Below are 22892 nucleotides of genomic sequence, written 5' to 3' on the forward strand. Positions count from 1 at the left end.
TGGCTGCATCTGTGGGAGAGGCTGGTCCCAGGGAAGATGCTGGAAGCATGCTGACGCTTTTTACTCTGTTGTGTTTCTGTACATGTGGTGCCCGTGTTGATGATACTTCCCGCTTCAAGAGAGATTAAAGATGACAGAGAAAGATTGTGAAATGCAAAAAGAAGAAGTATCTTCAGTACATTCTTTACAACCTTGATACTAAGAATACAGGACATTTAGCAGTTTCGCAGAGATTGAAACTGATTCATATAAAACTTCAAATGTAGAACCTTTAAGTTAAAATGATCAGCTAAAAGCCAACACCTAATTTCTGACTTCTTTTGGCAATTATTATAAAATTACAGGCGGTTGCAGAGTAATGTTACTTGGGACTGTTAGTTAACCCTCAGCTAGAACCCAGAAGGACTTAGCATTCATCAAACATTAGATGGGACCTCTGCACAAATCAGTAGAAGTAGCAGGGAGGTGTTGGGTGGTGATCAATCTTGTTATTAAAGACAAAGAAAGACTGAAATCTATCACAGGTTGGAAGACACTAAGGAGACAAGGTGACTAAATGCAATGTGGGGTTCTGGAACAGAAAAAGGGAGTTAGTTAGTGGAAAAACTGGAGACATCAAAAGAAAGTTTGTCGTTTTGTTACCATTGTACCAGTGTTAATAGCTTAGTTTTGATCAAAATACCATGGTGATGTCAGATATTAACATTAGGACACACTGAGTAAAAAGTAGACAGGAACTCCCTATCCCATCTTTGCAACTCATTTGTAAATCTGAAATTATTTCAAAATAAAAAGTTTAATAATGCATTACAGAACAGCCAGAGTTGTGGCATGTTTAAGATGTGGATCAAAGGAAAAGACATTGTGCTTGTGGTTGAGAGGAAATTTTGGAATAAAGATTGCAGGAAATGAGGAAATCTTAGAAAGAATTTGAGTTTTAAAGAATTTGTAAGCTTTAAATTTTGCTAAGGGTTATACACGTAGTGCCATTAGCGGAGGACATAGTGAAGCAACAGATGTGCCCACTTGCTAGTTTCACCTCCACACCCTGATGTAAGCGCTCCACTTCCATTTTCCCTTGAGCTGTCTTGTAACCATGTCACACACCTCCTGACATGTACTTGGTCGTAACAGCTTTTGTAAACAGGACATGGATGTTAATAATAGCCCCTAATAAAAAAGATAATAAATGTTGTCTAAAGTGTCAGACCTTATTATGAGGGCCTCAAATTAGATGTCAGAACAATGGGGAAAATTTTTTTTAAAGCTAGTTTTTTTGTGTTAAGGACTGTTTACATGACACTGTGTTTTCTAGACATGGATAATTAGCAAAATATCAGTTCCAGAATGCATTTCAGACCTGTTTCCCAATTTTTCTATTGCATAATAATTTAAATTCAGAAAATTTAATATGACATCTGAATCCAAATTCAAAACTCATGTTTCTGTTAAACTAGAAGAACAAAATATATCAATAATACATTCACAGGTATCCCTAATTCTTCGGTGTCTCACAGGCACTGGAGAAAACAAAGCACAGTAATTTCCACTCTGTGCCTATTGTCTTGAATACCTGAGAAACTCCTCCTCATTCACTTCCTCTGGGTTCTCGCTCACCCTCCTTGCTGCCTTTTTAGAACTCTCCCTCCCTGCACAGAAATCACTTTCACCTCCACCCCTCCCATATTGCATTTCAAATTGTTCTTCGAAATGTCTGCTTCTCCTATGAGTCTGTAAGCACCTTGAGTGTAGGGCTATGCCATAGCCATCTTTGTTATCCCAACATTCAACATTGTACTTTCTCATGCTGGGAATCCACAATTAAGGTTTTCTAGCTTTATTTTCCAACAAAGGAAAGTTTGTTATTTTCCAGCAAGGAAAGTTTGCCCTTTGTTTATGTCCAACAAAGGGCAAGTCATGCATTGAAGCCAGTAACGACACTAGTTCCAAGCACTGATGTAATGGCATGGTGTTTTGTTGTCCACCTATTACATTAAGCAATTTCACTTAGCGGGACACCCCAATACCAGAGAGTCAGGGGTTATGAACTAAGAAACAAAACAATTAATATAGGCTTCATCCATTTACATTTAACCTGTGTTTTTATTTTGTGTTTGTGTGTGTGTATGTGAGCGTGTTTGTATAATTCTGAGGCATTACATAATGCAGAATTTGAAACTATGATTTTCATAAATCTTATTTATGACCCCATTCTTACAGGTTAATATAGATTTCAAAGATTTCTCTGTCTTTACCGGTTTTCTTATTTTTATTCCCACAAAAAGGAGCTGGTGGCTGGTCTCCCCTTGTGTCAAATAAATACCAGTGGCTGCAGATTGACCTTGGAGAAAGAATGGAGGTCACAGCTGTGGCCACCCAAGGAGGATACGGGAGCTCCGACTGGGTGACCAGCTACCTCCTGATGTTCAGCGATGGCGGGAGGAACTGGAAACAATATCGACGAGAGGAAAGCATCTGGGTATGTGCTTTATTGAAAAGCAGTCTGTCGGAGTATGAATTATGCCAGTTACTGCATGTTGCTGCCCAGCTGTCAGATCAAGTATAGAACCAGAGCCTCCTAAGTTACTTGAAAATGTTTCCACTGAATGTAAGCCACATGTGACGTTCCAGAATACACCGTCCGTGGCTAATTTATGAAATAAGTAAAACAATTTTATAATGTAGCGAAATATTGAAAATGTCTTCCCATTATTCCTTTAAATAGTGTGAAGTCTAAGGAATAAATAAGTCACATACGACTGATTTTATTTTTGTTTTATAACAAACACAATAGTTTATATTGCCTCAGCATTTTTAAATAAAGCAAATTCATTTTCTCTGTGCCCTCTGATAAACTGAAATTTCTGAAAGACCCTGAACATGTAAAAATAGATGTAATGGAGAGTCTCTCTGTGGAGGACTTGTTGAGGGATATGTTGAGTTCCTGCTCCAACAGGAACTTGGGCACCATGTGGCCCCTTGTAATTTATGGACAATAGATCCCTAGGATTCTTTGGAATCATAACTATTTTACATCAGTGACATAGTTCCTACTTCTGATTACATATCCATGCTTCTTTTAGAAGAATTAAATTTTGTTTGCTTAACTTTTTGAATATTAAAATTGATGTAATTTATTCTTTATTAAGCATTTCATATCTTTAAATCACAGTCTGCTCTGAATGAGAAGCTCTAAAAGTAGAGTGTTGTAAAGGTCTGCAGCAGGTTTGCAATTGGCTGATGGGGTGTGGCCTGAAGAAGATTCATCAGGTGGAGAAGAAATTACTTTTTTCTTCTTATTAAAAATATAATTTAGATGGTTGCCAAGAGCCAGGGGAAGGGAGTAATGGACTGTAAGTGTTTTAATGGAGACAAAGTTTCAGTTTGAGAAGATGAAAAAGTTCTTGAGATGGAAGGTGGTGGTGTTTGCACAACAATGTGAATGTTAATGTCCAGAACTGTACACTTAAAAGTGGCTAAAATGCTAAACTTTTTGTCATGTATATCTTACCACAATAAAAAATACACAGTGTATCTTCCATTTAATTTAGGCTAAGAATGTTGTATAACTTAAAAAAAATTTTTTCTTAATTCTCAGGGTAAGAAGAAAATTGTCAGCTAAAAAGCCGTTATGTCTTAGCACATAGCTTATCTATAAAAGTAACAGGCAACAAAATGATACTATTCGTTGTGTAACAAACTGCCCTCATTTAAATTTCCTTAGAACTCTGTAACTTATTATAACTTAATAGATTGTGGTCTACTTAATTTCTTATCCCTGGAGCTTTTATTAGTTAGTCAATAAATGTTGATGCAAATTGAATCAAGAAAAACTAGTTAGTTGTCTAATACTAGATAAAAGAACAAAGTGGGAAGGGCTATGTGAGTGTTTTTAGGGCTGGCTGACCTAAGGTTTCCAAACAAGTAATTGCCATGTGTATGATCCGAAGCAGATATTAATGTTGTGCTTATTCTAAGAACACCAAGTCCAAAGCAGGGTTAAGGTCAATATTGCTTAAGTAAGTTAAAGCTTAATGAAACATCTACTTACATAGAGAACTTTTGTTCAAAATTAAATATTATTTTTCAAAATTAGTTAACTAATAGTTAATGCCTACTTATTCCTCATTGTATTAATTAAGGTTCATATTTTCGCCCCGCTCCAATCCCATTTGATTGAGCAACTCTAACAATTCTTGTTTTTAGTTAAGCAGGTTGGAGAGGAATCATATGTAAGCATCATCACCCTCTGCTGATTTCTTTAAAGGTCAGGCACCCTTGGGGAAGTAGGGTCAAGAATATAGTGGCATTATTAACCCTAGATCATGCAGGTGAGGACAGAAGTGGACCCCCTCAATCCTATCCATCCTATCACACAATAAACATGGGTAAAGTGGCCTGCCTTACACTCCTGCTGAGCTTGCATCCCTCCCTGTGTCCCCAGCACTTCATGGTGCCTGGGGCCGAGCACGTTGGTAAATGTTTGCTGAATTAAAACGAATGAGTGGAATCTACGTTCTGGCAGGATGCCTTCCTTAGCTCCCTGCTCTGTGCTTTTCTGTAGCCCTTGGTCTCAACTTAGTGATCCTTGAAGCTCCAGTGGAGGTGTTTCTCCTCTCTTACATTTTGAGCTCCTTTAGGAAAAGGGCTCATCCTCACATCTTCTGCGTGCACCACCGTGGGTTAAGTGAATTCATCTCCTAATCTGGGCCCAACTATACACAACTGGCATTGACAGCAGTAAATCACACTAGTTGATGATTCTGACATTATACTCACAGTTTCTTTAAAAATTGGGCTGGTTTGGCTGCTTTCCAGACCTCTCACAAAATGTCAGCTGCTCTTAAAAATCAACCATACACTTTACCAGAGGTTCTACCCCTTCTTCACGTGGTTGTTTTAGATATGAATTGCTGATGTTAACTTGAGAATGAATTTAAATTTTAAAAAATGTCCTTGAGATATTATACTCTTCATTAGTGAAAGTAATATGTTTATTCATGGTGCCATTTACTTAATTTCCTATCACTGCTTTAACACATTTTCATGGATTTAGTGACCTAATACAAGACAGAGTTATTATGTCATAGTTCTGTAGGTCTAAAGTACAGTAGACCTGGCTGGGTTCTCTGCTTAAGGCATTTTTCCTGGAGGCTCTGGGGAAGACTTGTCCTTCAAGGTGTCTGGAGATTCCCAGAACCTTCCCCAGGTTCCATGATTTGCTGGGAGGATTCACAGGACCAGTGTGTAGTCATACAGCTATGATTTAGCACAGTGAAAGGACACAGAGCAAAATGAGCAAAGGAAGGGGGTGCTTGGGGTGAAGCCCAGAGGAAATCAGGCCCAGGTTTCTACAGTCCTCTCCCAGGGAAGTCATACGGGACTAGCTTAATCCCCCAGCAGTGAGTTACAGAAACCCACATGGAATATTACCAACCAGCTGAGCTCATGTACTGGGGGCTGGTCATGTAGGCACCCTCTGCCTTGCATGTAACAAAATCCCAGACTCCCAGAAGGAAGGCAGGTATTGAGTATGAACCACAGTGTTTGAACAAACATTAGGCACAGTAAGCCACCTTTATCATTAGAGTCTTGGGAATGGGCCAGCCTTGCAAGCAGGCCTTTCAGAGGGCAGCAGTCAGGACTGCCCTCCTGATGCTTCTGCATACACACTCACTCACTTCCTTGTGGGTGTAGGACTGAGACACTGATCTCCTGTAGGTTGCCAGCTGGGGGCTGGTCTTTGCTCCTAAAGGTTTCCCACATCCCTTATGCTTTCTGTGTGGCCTGTTCTTGCAGCAGGGGGTCAAGTCCCTTTCATCTTTAAATTGCTCTTTGTTCTTGTTCTCCTTCTGCTGCACCTCTCTGATTTCCTCTTCTTCTAGCTGGAGAAAGTCCTCTACTTTAAGGGCTCATGTGGTTAGACTGGATCGACTTGGGTAATCCAGGACAGTCTTCCTAACCATAATCCCATCTGCAGAGTCCCTTTTGCCATGCAAAGTAACATATTCACAGTTCCTTTCTTTAGGGCCTGGACATCTTTGAGGCCTTTCTGCCCACCCCACTGTATTTATACATCTCTGATGTTTTTTTCTTTCTGCATTTGGTATCCTTTCCTAGCAAACACATTTCTCATTGGATCTGAAGATGTTTTCCAGAGTCATATGAAGTCATGTTGCAGGGGTATCTGAGCACCTGCTCGCAGTTGGTGTGTCACAGGTGTCCCCCCTGAGAGGCTGCTGCCCCGCCATCACTAGTGTAGCTCTCACCCACAGCAGTGTCCCCAGCTCGTGGCCTCGCTGATGTAACCTTGACCCCCAGCAAGAAAGACTGTGTATTGGCTTTCTTCTCAGGAAGCCTCCTTCTACTTTTATAAGAAAGTCCAAATCAAGCACTCCTTCTCTGGCCTTAAAAGTTTTGTGGATGTTCTCCCTGTCATAATTATTTTAAGTGACTTTTCTTGTTCTTCTGGGTCTATCTGCTGTCTGTGCTAACTTTGTCCACTAATACATGTTAACTCTTTCCAAATTCCAAAAACTCTGAGAAAAAGGTCTATCCTAACTGCTTACTGGAAATGGACATGAGAAGATAATAAGACAAAAGGTCTTTACTTATGTTACTTTGGGCAAGTTGTCCATATGCTTTGCCACATGTCTGCCATGGAATATTAATTAATATGTGAAATGCAATGTATACCTCTCTAAATTCTCAAAATTATAAAATTGAGACATGGCTGGCCACAAAGTCTTTGACTAAAGGATTTGAGGACTGCAGGTCCAGTTACTGAAGGCTAGTTATCCAAATTGACTTTCTTAAAAAAAGAAATTATGTTCTTCACTGGTGATATGTTCCACTTTAATATTTTTTCTTAATGAGTGACTGCTTCCATGGCTGAACTGGATTTCTATGTGAAAATGACCAAAAAAATTAAACAAATACTCAGATCTGTGAAATACATTCCAAAAGGGTTTTATTTAAATGGAAATATAGGCATGTGTCTTACATGACAGAAAAGGCATCACCATCTCTCACCAAGGGATGCACTACATCTCAGGACATACAAACTCTTTTGATGTGCAGAGTAAATGTCCTCACTTGAAATGTAGTGGAAGAAGTATCACTGTTTGAACAAGTTTAGAAGGGGTGCATTTCCTATACGATGTGAACAATCATGGTTTATATCGGTCATTTAGTAAACCAGATGGCTTGACCAAGCTTGGTGCTAAACGTCCATAGGACTTAGAAGATGAGTTTGCAACTTCAGCCCAACTAAATCAGGAAGTGGCCAGAGTCTTAGGACGCTGAGGATCATAGAACAGCATTGCAGTGAGCAGTGCAGCAGATCAGTGATCACTGACAAAGCTCACTAATGTTTATTTTCTACTGTTTCCCTGAGAATATGTCAGCCAACACTTACATCAATCTACTGTGACTCTTAGATTCATTACAAGAATTTTGTGGGGCAGCCCTTGCGAACCAGGATTCTTACCTGCAAGCTAATGTGAGCTCTGAGCTCCCTGGGGGCCTCTGGACCAGGCTGGGGAGAGGTGTGGGCGCCAACCACTGTCCTGCTCTGAGTCTGGGTCTGTGAGCATCCCTGGTGGGCAGGAGAGGTCTGTGAGTGGGCAGCCTAGAGCGCTGGCAGTATTCTAGAGGGGTGTTGGGGCAGCTCCATCACCACCCTCCTGGGCACCTATTTGGTCTTCTTGGGACCCTATAGCAAGCCTTGTCCTTCCCAGACCACCTGCCTGCCCTGACTCTCTCTTCTCCCTCCCCATTCCAGTTGTTTGGGATCAATGGGCTGACTCAGTGAGAGCCAGGCCAATACCCACCTCTCCTCTCAGGAGACCGTGCCTAATGGTGTCCACTGCAATGGTGTCCTCTGTTGAGGCTTATCTGGCCCAGGGACCACTGTGTCCCTATTGGCCATGGGGACCTTTCCTCCTGCAATTCCTGGGTGTTTTTTCTTCTATTTTATCAATACTTTGTCTTCATTCTCATCTCCTTACTATTTCTCCCTCTTCTCCTCTATCCTTCTATTCTTTCCTTATGTATTTTTTTCACCTATCATTAAATACTTTTCTCCTTATTTCTCTCTTCTCTCTCCATTTTTCCCTATATCCCTCTTCTATCTGTATTGTTACAAATTCTAGAAAATCAACTTGAATCAGTCTAGGTAATTTGGGAATCCGACCACACGGAGAAGGGGAGGATTTAGCTGGGTCTCTGGAATGGCTGTAACTAAGAGGCAGCCCTGCCCTGTGCCTTCTGTGGATTAGCTTCTGGCATTCATTTTCCTATATTGGTTCAAAAATCTGAGGAAATGCTCGGACTTACTTGGCTCTGGCTGAGGGGAGTCTCAGATCTCACCACCTGTGAAGAGCCGATCTGATCAGGACGGCTCCCAGGCCACCCTACACTTAGCACCGAAGCCCCTGGATTGGGGGGTGGGGCCATGTAAAGACTTGATGTCCACCCTAATGGGGGCACTTAGAAGGGAGGGATGCTGGTAGGGCCATATTATCAAATTTCCTGTTCTTTGTCTCTCTCTCTCTCTCTTTCACTCTCTCTCCATGACCTTTTGCTTTCTTTTCTATTTCTCTGCTTTCCTCTTCTTATACATCTTATCTTTCTACTCCTCGCCTTCCCTTTTTCTCTATGAATTAAAGGACCTAGATTGCTATGAGTCCTGCTACTCAACATGTAACCTACGGACCAGCAGCATCACCCGGGATCTTGATACAAATATGGAATCTCAGCCCCCACCCCAACCTATTGAATAGAATCTGCATTTTAACAAGATGAGCAGGGGATTCCAGTACAAGCTAGATTGTGAGAAGCACTGACTGGGATGAACCAAGTCCCATCTGTGGAAGAAATTGTTTTGCCCCTTAACTATCCTCCAGCTCCCTGGATCAGAGGAGACTGTGCCGCCTGCTCTAGGATGCAGCTTATCCCACGCACGTGTTAGCCTGAACAGGTGATGCTCTCTGTAACAGGGCCTCAGGAAGCTTGCTCCAGTGCCCTCTGACTGCAAGACACCCTCTTTCTCCCTGATAGTCACCAACCTAGGGGGGCGGAGCCCAGGTATTTTCTCATTGTTATCAGTGAATAACAATCAAGTGGTTAAAGTTAGTCCTATCTTTGAGAACTATAATATTTCCTGAATCGCTATACTCTGCATTCATTAGGAGTTTATTCTTCGTATTAAAAACTCATCAGAACTCTAATTCAGAAGTTATATCCTTTATGAATTTAAGATGGAAATTGTTATTCAAAATGCATTGAATTAAACTTAGAATTTAAGTGCATTTTTCTTCCTATGCAGGCCCTTTGTGTGAAAAAGTCATTCTTCTAGGAAAGGACTGGCAAAATATATTTGAGAAAAATAAGAAAAGAAATTACTTGAAATAAACATAAGTTCTAGTATAAATAATTCTATTTAATAGATTTCTTTCGCCTTGAAAAAATAGGTAGCAGTAGGTCCTTAAATGAATATAAAATAGACATAGCAAATCGTTTGAACCTTTGTTCTTCTTTAGATCATTTCCAACCTAGAACACCAAGTAGACTAATTAATAAGGCTAATTAATATTGTATTGAAAGATTCACAACAGTCTCACAGTGCTCTAAGAGAGCAACAAAGGTGACCCCAAATTTGCAAGGCAGAAAAAAGACACGGAAATACTGGAAGCATGGGGGTTGGGAAGGGGACTGTTTGTTATACCTGCACCACTTCATTTATTTAAGAGAAAGAGCTGATGCACATATGGCAAAATATTTACCTTGTTAAAATAAATCTAGATTATCAGTACATGCATATCTGTTTTGGGGGGATGTTTGAAATATTGCATAATCAAATTAATAAAGAATATTGGATTCAGGTTTAAAAGAATTACGTTTACTTGGTATAAATAGAAAGATCATATGACTGTGTAGTTTCAGAATAAAGAGGGATAAGAACAGTGTCAAATCATAATAAGAAAAACTGGACTCAGAGATAAGGAGGGTTTGTATGTAAGGAAGCAGACACTCTGCTAAGTGTGAAGCTCTATTGGCAGAAGGAGCGGAAATTCTCTTGACAGAGATTCCTGCTAATTCAGTCATTTAAATATATGTTGGTTTATTTCAGGTCTAGGTTAATACATTTATTGCTAATGAGTTGATGACTCAACAGAGCCAAGCCCCACATCAGGTAGGAGGTTGCAAAGAAGGGTCTGCAGAGTGTGCCTTGGCTGTCTGAGGCTTGTGCCAGCTCCAGGCTTGCCGATTTCAAGTTTGGCTCTGAGACTGGGTGGTTTTGGGCAGAATAGGAGCAGCATTTCAATGATTCTGTATCGATCTCTTCCATGTACTTGGCCTTGTCAGGGACACGGCCCTCTCCTTCCTAACCATTCACCTCATTACGTCAAGTGCATTGATCCCCGAGGCAGTGACTTTGTACCATGGACAGTCTTGTTGATTGCACTTACCATTGTGGACCACAGTCGAATTTTCTGTACATGTCTCCCCCTCCTGGGCTCTGAGAGTTGTTAGGTCAGGGGTTAATCTCCTTAGAGGGCCAGGCCTATTACAGATTCTCAATAAGGAGTTGTTAGATTGAGTTAAGGAAAAGTTGCTGTTCTCAAACAGACCTCAACCCAGATGGTTAGTTAAGTTAAAACTTAGCCAACTGTGTGATGCTGCTTGTGTGATGGGAGGCTTTTGGTGCCAAGCCTAAGTGTAACAAGAGGCTTAACACTTCTTCCCCACAAAGTTGTACAAGGACGATGCCCTACTGAACCTGAGAGAGAGGTGGTTCCATTTGCCCTTCATTGCAGGTCTCAGTGACAATAGAGATAAAAGCTGGATTTGGTCTGTCGAAAACTCTCAGAGCAGCTGAAAAGGTTGAGGCAGAGAAGTGAATGAGACACCTGAGCTGCTTCCACAAAGTAGCCGATGGGTCCCTGGAAAGCCAGGATCCAGTAACAACTGCCTCTTGCCAGGGCCAGCTGCATTCGGTGGGTGTGGAGCGTCCTTCCTTCCATTTGTCGATTACACTCCTTCCCAACTTGAAAACCTTCACTCAAATCCCTTCTACTCTGTACTAAAATTGTGTAGACACGCCCTTCTTTTTCTACTCCTAGGATTTTTCATTTTTATTTCTCAAGTATTACTTTTCTTTTGCCATATTTATTCACCTCGTGCTTATTTCACATCAATTCTGGCATCAGGGACTACAGCTTGTTTATCCCGACATCCTTTGTACCTACTTTATTGCTTTGCAAAAGTAACGATTTTGCTCATTTGAATTGCCAGGTGTTATCAGGTTGGGAGGGAGGGGTGTGGTGGTGAGTAGAATTTTAAATATGCAGCAGGATAAATAGCAACTCTTGAGACATCTTACAAATTACAGTTTTACTTTTCCTGGAATGAAGTAGTTCCAGAAGTGGTGTTATTAGAGATATATGGAAATTAGGATATATTTTATGAAAAAGGTATATCTTAAACAGTAATATGAACAGAGTATGGCAGAGTTGTAGGGGAAATAGCTTTATAAGTAGACTTTTTTATTCATTTGGGAGATGGCAAAAATATTGTTTTTGATCAAGAAAAGTAAATGATGGAAAAAGTGAATTTTTACAAAAAAAGGTGCTCCGGCAGCAGACTCATTGAAAGGAAGTGCTGCAGAGCCAAGTTTTGGGAAGGTGGAAGGCAGGACAGCCCAGGGAGCATCTCACCAGGGTTTCATGGAAATTCTTCCTCGTGACTCAGTTCTGGCAGCTTAGCTTCATAGGATGTTGTACTAATTGTGGGTCTCATAGGGAACGACAGTCAAAGTCTACAAATTCTACAATTTGCACACATAATGTAAATGTACAGAAGGCACAGATATGCTATGTACTTCAGGCTATTCATGGGTGATTTCCTGGGTCTGTTGTTTTGACATAAAAGACTCAAGTGGTTTGGTACCACACTAATTGGGATCTTGCGAAAATGGCCCACAGCAGAGGTGGAGTGTTTAGAACACTGCTGTGTTCACAGCCCTTCATAACTCCTATGGTTTCTGCACTCTGCAGTCCTTTGCCACTTAACAGTTAGAACAATTTTCTGCCTTTGATGCAGACCACATTTTATATATTTGTATAGACAAAAGCAATGATGAAATTTTAAAATTTTGCAAAACAGGAAGACAGGCTTTGAGTACTTTTTTTAATATTAATATCACAGTCTCAAAACTCTGAGATGTTGAGAATTTCTGATCAGCAAACCTCAAACTTTCAGAGTGGCTAAGATTAGGGCAGCAGTTGAGAAGCTGGATGCTGTTCAAGCATGTTTAAGGGTCTCAGACAGAGAGAAATATTGGTTTAGACCAGGGGCCAGCCAACTTTCTCTATAAAGGGACAGATAATAAATATTTTTGGTTTTGTAGACCATGCAGTCTCTGTTGTGACTGCTCAATTCTGCTGTTGTGTGAAAGTAGCCAGAAGCAATATGTAAATGAACGAGTGTGGCAGTGTTCCAATAAAACTTTATTTAAAAAGCCACACAGCCAGCTGGTTCTGGGTTTAGATTGCTTACCCCTGGTCTAGTCCACTTTGTATCTATTTAAGGTATGATGTACGGATTCAGTATGAAGAAATGAAAATTACAACATCAGTGTGACACAATGTAACCTCTCCCACTTGAACTCCACAAAACCTTTGCTAATACTCTTGCTTAGGACAGTCCTTTTCAAACTGTGTCCTAGAAAAACTTCCTTTTCATTTTAAATGTATGCATGTAATTTGATGTCTTTCAGAATAGGATATAAATAGTATACATCTGATCTATGATATTATTACATAGCATTTAGCATAAAACTAAGGTTAAAAAGAGAATCAATTTAAAGAAAACTATTAAACCAATAAGAAGTGTTATACTGAGTACTTAGTGAGTGCCTGACACTGCTTCATGCGCTTTATACATATTTATTAAACACATCCTCACAACAGCCCTCTTATGCCCAGTTTACAGAAAAGGACACTGAGGCATGAAAAGTTCAAGTTCACTATCCTCAAATCAGAGAACTAGTTAGTGATGTAACAAGGATTTGAACCCTAGCTGTCTGGCTGCAGGGCCCACACTCAAACCACCTTAGCACAGTACAGAGGCTTCATGTTGGAGGTGAATAAAGTGATGATACAGGATGGGGATCCTCTTCCTCAGGGCGTGGGAAGCAAGCACTCTCAGACAGTGCTGGTAGGAGCATAAAATGGCATAAGATGGGGATATGCCCAAAGCATATACCCAAAGCGGGATCTTGAAGAGATGTTTGTACACCCATGTTCATCACAGCATTATGCACGTCCTTGGAGGACAATTTCTATAAACTTAAGTGTTCAAAAGCACCCGCTATTTAGAGCGCTGAAGATGACAGCCCAAAAGGAGTAATGCTTTTAAGTCCTGTCAATATACTGTCTACACCAAGTAACAATTCCACTTCTAGGAGTTAGTCCCACAGGAACACTCAGAGGTGCACAGAAAGTGCCTGTAAGAAAACTAAGTGCATTGTTTACAGTCAAGATCCAGTTTTCTGTCAATAGGTGAACACAAAGAAATTACGATACTCCATTTTATGGAATAGTATAGTATTATATGGAATTCATTCCTTTGAAAACAATGGGGTTATTTAATTAATTGATCTGTTTATTTATTTGAGGTAACGTTGGTTTAAAACATTATATAAGTTTCATGTGTACAAGATTATCAAATGCATTTATTCATAATGAGATTTAAGAAACATTTTTTTTTTACAGCTAGGAAAAGGGATGTATTTATTGTGCTTCCATTAGAAATTTCCAAGATGAACATATACGTATATGTGCATGTAAATGTAATTAGACTATTTCTGGAAGCATACAAGATAAATTATTAATGGCATTTCTCATTCTGGGTAAAGATATGCCATGAGTACGCGATGAATGGTATTTTTAAACTACATGCGTATATTGCTGTTCAATTCAATACCAGGTTTTGAAAGGATTAGAGGAAAAAAAGCAAAGGAAATACAAAATAGTTTTTTAATTGTGGTAAAAAAACATAACATTAAATTTACCATCCTTACCATTTTTAAGTGTACGGTTCAGTGGTGTTAAGTATATTCACATTGTTGTGGAATAGATCTCTAGATCTTTCTCATCTTGTAAAGCAAACTTAAACCCACTAAACACAAATTTCCCTCCCCATCCCCTCAGCCCTTGGCAACCATCTCTCTACTATCTGTTTCAATGATTTTGACTACCTTAGATACTTCATATTAGTGAAATCATACAGTATTTGTCCTTTCGTGATGGTTTATTTCAAGTAGCATAATGTCCTTGAGTATCCATATTATAGCACATGACAGAATTTCCTTCTTTTTAGGGCTGCATAATATTCTATTGTATGTATATCCCAGATTTTGTTTATCAGTTGCTATGGTCTGAATGTTTGTATCCCACCAGAATTCATACGTTGAAATCGTAACCCCTTAAGGTGATAGTATTAGTAGGTAGGGGGTTTTGGGAAGTGACTAAGTCTTCCACTAAGAAAGGGCTTAGTGACTCATAAAGAGGCTCCAGAGAGATCCCTACCTGATTCCAACATGAGAGAATGCAACAAAAGTCTGAGACCCAGGGCTTCCCTGGTGGCGCAGTGGATGAGAGTCTGCCTGCCAATGCAGGAGACACGGATTCGAGCCCTGGTCTGGGAAGATCCCACATGCCGCGGAGCGACTAGGCCCGTGAGCCACAGTCGCTGAGCCTGCGCGTCTGGAGCCTGTGCTCCGCAACGGAAGAGGCCGCGATAGTGAGAGGCCTGCGCACCGTGATGAAGAGTGGCCCCAATTGCCGCAACTAGAGAAAGCCCTTGCACAGAAACGAAGACCGAACACAGCCATAAATAAATAAATAAATATAATTAAATTAAAAAAAAAAAGTTAAAAAAAAAAAAAAGTCTGAGACCCAGAAGAGGGCCCTCACCCAAACTTACTGGCACCCTGACCTCAGACTGTCAGCCTCTAGAACTGTGAGCAATAAATTTCTATTGTTTGTAAACCACCCAGTCTGTGGTATTTTGTTATATCAACTTGAATGGACTAAGAGATCTATTCATCCATCTACGGGCAGTTGGGTTGTTTGCACCTGTTGGCTATTGTGAATAATGCTGTGATAAACATGGGTATACAAATATCCCTTCAAGATCCAGATTTCAGTTGTTTTGGACATATACCCGGCAGAGGAATTGCTGGAGCTTATTATGCTAATTCTATTTTTACTTTTTTTGAGGAACCTTCATATTGTTTTTTATAGTGGCTGCACCATTTTGCATTTCCACAAGGGTTCCAATTTCTCTGCATCCTCCCCTAAATAGTGTTTTTATTTGGTTCCCTTACCCACTGAAATAGCCTCAAGATATGTGGGGAGATGCAATCCACATGGGCCCTGAGTGCTTGTGTGCGCTTTCTAGATAGGCTAAGAGTGAAGGCTCTAGCTGCATTTTATCCAGGCCATTCTCAGGGTGTGCTAGAGAAACAGCAGTCCTGAGAGATGAGAGGCCAGCCTCCCCCAGGCAAGGAGCAGGTCTGCATCTTCTCATTACACGAGCAGTGAATCCCCCGAGCGTGGTGCTTGATCCTCTAAGGCAGCCCACTGCCTGCAGCATCATCCGTCCTGGACCCTTTGCATTACCTGCAGCACATAGGGAGGTTCATGGGAAACCGAGGCAGTATTCACTAAGCCGTGTCTCTGCCACGTGAACAGCTTCCAAAATGGTGCCATTTCTCAGATGTCTTTCTGGATGACCATGAACTATACGACGCTCAGTCTCTCTGTGCTGGTGTTTGGAATGCTTTCAGTTATCGTCTTTTCTCTTTCATGGTGCTTTTGTGCTGATCTTGTTTCCCAAATTATACACTCGACCTAAATTATGTCAAATATAAGATCTGTGTACTAACTGTTAGAAGTCAAACCATTTATATGGCCTTTTTATTGAACATAAAATATATAAAAATATGCTCATTACTTACTTGAGATTTTCAGCTCAAATTGGGATTTAGACTTAAGTTTCCTTCATGTAAGTAGATTCTAAGTCATTTCCACAGTGAATATATTCCTAATACAGGCTTTTAGATGATATAGATAAGAGTAAGTACTATTTCAAGTTAAGAAAAACCTTTTTGGGTGACTTTCTTCTTTTTTAAAAATTAATTTTATTGAAATAGAGTTGATTTACAATGTTGTGTTCATTTCTGCCATGCAGCAAAGTGATTCAGTTATGTATATATACACATTCTTTTTCATATTCTTTTCCATTATGTTTTATCACAGGATATTGAATATAGTTCCCTGTGCTATACAGTAGGACCTTGTTCTCTATCCATTCTATATATAACAGTTTGCATCTGCTAATCCCAAACTCCCAATCCATCTCTCCCCCAGCCCTCCTCACTCTTGGCAACTTCAAGTCTGTTCTCTATGTCTGTGAGTCTGTTTCTGTTTCCTAGATAAATTCATTTGTGTTGTATTTTAGATTCCACATAGAAGTGATAGCATCTGATATTTCTTTTTCTCTATCTGACTTACTTCACTTAATATGATAATCTCTAGGGCCATCTGTGTTGCTGCAAATGGCATTATTTCATGCTTTTTATGGCTGAGTAGTATTCCACTGCATATGTGTACCACGTCTTCTTTATCCATTCATCTGTCGATAGACATTTAGGTTGTTTCCATGTCTTGACTATTGTAAATAGTGCTGTAATGAACATTGGGGTGCATGTATCTTTTCTAATTATAGTTTTCTCTTGATATATGCCCAGGAGGGGGATTGCAGGATCATATGGCAACTCTATTTTTAGTTTTTTGAGGAACCTCCATACTGTTTCCACAGTGGCTGCACCAGTTTACATTCCCAGCAACAGTGTAGGAGGGTTCCCTTTTCTCCATACCCTCTCCAGAATTTGTTATTTGTAGACTTTTTAATGATGGCCATTCTGACTGGTGTGAGGTGGTACCTCATTGTAGTTTTGATTTGCATTTCTCTAACAATTAGCAGTGTTGAACATCTTTTCATGTGCATGTTGGCCATTTGTTTGTCTTCTTTGGAAAAATGTCTATTTAGATTTTCTGCCCATTTTTCAATTGGGTTTTGTTGTTGTTGTTGTTATTGAGTTGTATGAGCTGTTTGTATATTTTGGAAATCAAGCCCTTGTTGGTTGCATCATTTGCAAATATTTTGTCCCAGTCCATATGTTGTCTTTTCATTTTGTTTATAGTTTCCTTTACTGTACAAAAGCTTGTATGTTTGATTAGGTCCCATTTGTTTATTTTTGCTTTTATTTCTATTGCCTTGGGACACTGACCTAAGAAAACATTGGTACTATTTACGTCAGAGAATGTTTTGCCTATGTTCTCTTCTAAGAGTTTTATGGTGAGGTGGCTTTCTTCTGGCATATATAAGGGTAAGCTAGGGCTTCCCTGGTGGCGCAGTGGTTGAGAATCTGCCTGCCAATGCAGGGGACACGGGTTCGAGCCCTGGTCTGGGAGGATCCCACATGCTGCGGAGCAACTGGGCCCGTGAGCCACAACTACTGAGCCTGTGTGTCTGGAGCCTGTGCTCCGCGATGGTGAGAGGCCCACGCACCGCGATGAAGAGTGGCCCCAGCTCACCGCAACTGGAGAGAGCCCTCGCACAGAAACGAAGACCCAACACAGCCAAAAATAAATAAATAAATTTATTTAAAAAAAAAAGGATAAAATCAATCAGTTCAATTTAAAAAAAATAAAATAAAAAAAAAATAAAAGGATAAGCTGTCTCTGAGATGATATTACATTGGTTTGGATGCATGGACAGGAGTGCATCTGTCTGCCATGCACCCTAAATACCTATAGGGTGAGCTCCGGACCTGAAGCACATGACTCATCTTCCAGTCATTTTCCCAATTACCCTGTGGTATGCTTGAAAACCTCTGCTTATTTTATTGGCATACTCTACCTTTCACTTTGTCCTTGAGGAGGGATCAGTTAAGAGCTAAGGAAGAGCAGTTTTGAAGAAGAGTCGAAGGTCAGGGCACTTTTCTAGAAGGAGCTGTGCATAAGAAAGAAGAAGGGCAGGTGGTGGAAATACCAGAACTTAGCCTCACACTACAGCTATGGCCAAGGGAGAGAAGTTCAAAATAAATAATGTTTGATGTGCATTAGACAAATGAAGTTTATTTGGATTTGAACTCCTGTCTTCTCTTTTGTGTTTTTTAATGTTCTTAATCATTCAACCTGAATGGCTTATCTTTCTCTCAGAGCTTTGAACATTTTAATGATTCAGTATCCTTCTTTTTTAGAAGAGAGAGAAGAGAAAAATCACTTGAGCAGTGGAAAGAGATCCCTGGGGAGCTCTTGTGTATGCTGCAGCAAATGCTTTATTAGCTAAAGTTCCCACTGATGGAAAATTCAGACATAGGAAAAGCTCCTACATATTGGAAGAAAATTTGAGAGTTACCAAAAAATATCGTCAGAATGGAATGCAAAATTACTGTGGCAACACTTTTTCATCCATATATACCCAAGTAATAATAAGTGAAATGGTCAGTGAATTACATCGCCAATAAGTTTTCTATCCTTAGATTAAATAAATAATAAATACATGAATCACTTATTAAAGGAACCTGACTGTGATATCTAGGGTCTTTTGAAAACCCTCCCCTGTCAAACAGTACAGGGCACCTTGAAACTGAAAGGAATTAAATCTCTCCCTGTATTAGTTTCCTAGGGCTGCTGTAACAAAGTACTGGAAATTGAGGGGCTTAAAACAACAGAAATTTATTCTCTCATAATTCTGGAGGCTGGAAGTCCAAAATCAGTGTCTTGGCAGGGCATGGGCAGGGCAAGGGTCTCGGGAGAATCTCTTCCAGGTCATTCTCTTAGTTTATGATGTTGTCAGTAATTCTTGGAGTTCTTTGGCTTGTAGATCATCACTCCAATCTCTGCCTCCACTGTCATGGGGTGTTCTTCCTCTGTGTCTTTATTTCATCTTCCCTCTGTGCATGTCTCTTCTCTTCTTGTAAGGACCCAGGTCATATTGGATTAGGGTCCACTGTCATGACCTCATCTTAACTTGATGACTTCTGCAAAGACCAGATTTCCAAATAAGTTCACATTCACAGGTTCCGGAGTAAGAACTCCAATATATCTCAACGTGAACATGACAGTGGCCTGGAAGGACAGAGGTGGCTATAGTCAAACGATGCTTATCGTAAAGGAAAAGAGGCACTTTCTCATTTTGTTTGTTGTGCCCACTTTTTGTAAGGGAAGAAGAAGATTAATCTGGAATTGATGAGAAATTGATAAGAAATGCTCTGGACACCATGGCAAATGGAATGTGAGAAAATGAGCAAACAACACCCCTGAGTACTACAAGGAGTGGCATCTAGAAAGGGAGGCTGGAGTTTGTGTCAAGGTGAAGAACCGTGGTTGGTGTCTGACATTTACTGGGTGTTTATTGTGAGCCAGGCATGGTTTTAAGCATTTCAGGTGCATCATATCATTTAATCTTTCTCCATGAGTGTCTTCATTTTACAGACGAAGAAACTGAGGCTCAGAGTTACACAATGGTCAATTTCTGTGTTACTCTGGAATATTCTAAGGTATGATTGAAGTAGCCCTTTATTTTCCTGTTTATTATAATTATTAATTATGTGCAGTGAGATAGATTCCCAGAACACACAGAAGAAAGAGAGGATGAGAGGGAGGAAGACTTTACAACACAATCGTGTTCTTGGTGGGGCAGAGGCAAGTCTGGGTCACCTTAGGGCTGGGTTTAGGAGGTGAGGGTGCACCCAAGGGCAGTGGTCAGAAAAGACCTGGAGAACTGCTGACCTCAGGATCCTGAATGGACACCTATGTGCTGTGGTTTTGCCGTTGTCCCAGCCCAGGCTGTGGCTCTGTTCTTAGGGATCTGCCATCTTTGCTCAAGGTTCCACATAGAAACAAAGATGCTGGATTGTTTGGTGCCTTTGTGAATTCTGTCTGCCTACTGGGAGTGAGATGTAGAATAGACACAGATGTTCCTGCCAGGTTTGGAAGCCAGCGATGAGGAGTTCAGCGTTGGACAAAACGCATTCCCTGCTTCATAAAGGGGTGTGGACTTCCTCAGCTCAGGACCTGGGGTGTCTTGGTTCAGGGAAATGAGAGGCAGAGCAGTTCCAGGCCAGGCTTTGCTTTTCTGCCCTCTTATCTGTACACAAGCTCTCTGAGCATCAGTTTTTCCTGAGTCTTTGTCCTTTACTGGTCCTTTCCTCAGTCATAGGAAGCCCTCAAGATGCATCAAGATGTATATTCCCTAAATCAATCTCAACCCAATGCCTGGTCCTCAAGAACTACCTTAGGCCAAGAATCAACCAGGGAAGGGGAGGAAGGATGAAAGGAGGATGCAGGGGAGAGGTGCACAGGTAAGGGTCCTAGCTCAGCTGTCACCTTCAGAACAGAAGCAAGTGGCCTTGATTGTTCACACCTCACTTTACCTGCCTCCAGATTGGAGCCTGAAGAGCTTGACTGGATTCAGTTCTCTCTATTAGAAAGTTGTTAGGTCATTTTCAAATTTCATTTTAATTTATTTTCTCATTTACACTTACTTTGGTTTTGCTTTCTGCTTTTTTCTCCTGATTTTGGCTTTATTACTTTCAAGTAACACTTTTCTTTCAATCACCATTTTCTTCTTCTTAATGCCAGTTTACGTTGTTTGCTAAGGGCTGATTTTGTTACCTTCACTCCTGTTCTGTCTATTTGACAGCCCCCTGAGATGATCTGTTTACTGCACTGTGTTCCCCAAGAAACAGTGGGGAAGCTGCCTAACAGACAATCTCCTGGGAGACTTTCCGCTACCCGTTTTCAGTGGGAAGCAGTTTCAGTCAAAACTGGCTCGCTCATCATAGCTGGGTAATATAAGCATCCAAGTCACAGGGGGTGGGAGCACGTGGCCTCTCGGCGTTTATCTTGATTGAATCATGGGTGTGTAACTTTCCGTCGTTCAGCTCTTGATTTGTATTCATGATTCAGAGTTCATTACCTTAAGATAAAAAAGGTGTTCCTGCTGGCAAGAGCTAGATAAGATTGTGGGCAATTTGAGACTCTCACTGTGTGAAGTTGATGATGACTATATTCCCTGGTAAGAACTGAGAAATTCTGTCCTGTCCTGCCACCACGTGACACCAAACAAGGTACAGTCGCAATGGGCTTTGTGTCACTGACATGAAATTGAGGGTGGGCGTGGTGGCACCCACCCAGAGTGCCCAGGAAATCTGCAGCAGTGGCTGGGACGAGTAGAGTTTCCCATTACCACAGGGAGTTCATAGGCAGGAAACTTTCTGTTTCTCATTGTATCAGTCTGGGTCTCATTGCTAACATTTCACCTAAATGAAAATGCACTTTTACTTTGTTTAAATTTTTCTTGTGGTAAAATATACATAACATATAATTTACCCTTTTAAGTATTTTAAGTGGCATTAAGTACACTCACATTGTTGTGTCACTATCACCCCACTATTCATCTTCAGAATTTTTTTGAGAGGTAAAACAACTAATATTTACTGTGTATATTTTTTGTACAATTTTTAAAGGTTACACTCCATTTTCAGTTATTACAAAATATTGGCTCTATTCTTCGTGTCGTACAATGCTACCTTGTAGCCTCTCTTACACCCAATAGCTTGTACCTCCCACTCCCCACCCTTTTTTTGCCCCCCTCCCCCCGGTAACCACTAGTTTGTTCTCTATATCTGTGAGTCTGCTTCTTTTTTGTTATATTCACTAGTTTGTTATAGGTTTTAGATTCCACGTGTAAGTAATATCATACAGTGTTTGTCTTTCTCTGTCTGACTTCTTTCATTCAGCACAATGCCCTCCAAGTGCATCCATCAGAACTTCTTTCATCATCCCAAACTGAAACTTGCTACCCATTAAAAACTAACTCCCCATTTCCTTTCTTTCTCCAGGCGCTGGCAATCACCATTTTACTGGCTTTAGAAATTTGAATAGATACCTCATATAAGTGGAATCATATAATTTTTGTTCTTTTGTAACTAGCTTATTTCACTTAATGTTTTCAAGGGTCATCCATTCTGTGGCCTGTGTCAGAATTTCCTTCATTTTAAGGCTGAATAATATTCCACTGTATGTATATCCCAGATTATTTTAATCCATTCATCTGTTGGTAGATATTTGGATTGTTTCCACCTTTTGGCTATGGTGGATAATGTTGCTGTGAACATGAGTGTACAGATATCTCCTTGAGACCCTTCTTTCAACTTTTTTGGATATATACCCAGAAGTGAAATTGCTGGATCATATGGTAATTCTATTTTTAATTTTTTGAAGAACTGCCATAACGGTCTTGCAAGTGGCTGCACTGTTTTACATTCCTACCAGCAGTGCACGAAGTTTCCTATATATCCTTGCCGACACATCTTATTTTCCATTAAAAAAAAAAAAATAGCCAATCTAAAGGGAGTGAAGTAGTATCTTACTATGGTTTTGATTTGTATTTCCCTAACAAACATCTTTTTCTATGCTTATTGGGCATTTGTGTATCTTCTTTAGATAAATGTTTATTGCAGTACTTTGGGCATTTTAAAATCACATTGATTTTTTTGTTGTTGAGATGTACAAAGTTCTTTATATATTCTGGATATGAACCCCTTATCATATATATGATTTGCAAATATTTTCTGTTGTTCCATTGGTTGCCTTTTTCACTCTGTTGATAATGTTCTTTGATGTATCCAAGTTTTAAATTCTGTTGTTATGTTTTGATATTTCTTCTTTTTCAATGTAAGCATTTATAGCTATATGTTACATTGTTATCTATTTTGGCTTATGTTGTCTGTACTTTTGGTTTCATAT

At 40.2% G+C, this 22892-nt stretch overlaps 1 protein-coding gene across 5 annotated transcripts in view; it reads left to right on the top strand.

Annotated features, from left to right (window-relative positions):
- The window catches only part of LOC309665100 (contactin-associated protein-like 3), a 235150-nt gene that overhangs the window by 91273 nt on the left and 120985 nt on the right, over window positions 1-22892 (top strand). For 4 of the 5 annotated variants that reach the window (XM_082471237.1, XM_082471238.1, XM_082471239.1 and 1 more), the window contains one exon: window positions 2286-2479. In XM_082471237.1, coding sequence (XP_082327363.1) covers window positions 2286-2479 — 194 coding nt within the window. Of the gene's footprint in view, window positions 1-2285; window positions 2480-10538; window positions 11001-22892 lie in introns of those variants that run through there. The other variant, XM_082471241.1, reaches the window with a different exon arrangement.

Source organism: Balaenoptera physalus (genome assembly GCF_965194825.1).
Source record: "Balaenoptera physalus genome assembly, chromosome: 7".
NCBI classification, from domain to species: Eukaryota; Metazoa; Chordata; class Mammalia; order Artiodactyla; family Balaenopteridae; genus Balaenoptera; species Balaenoptera physalus.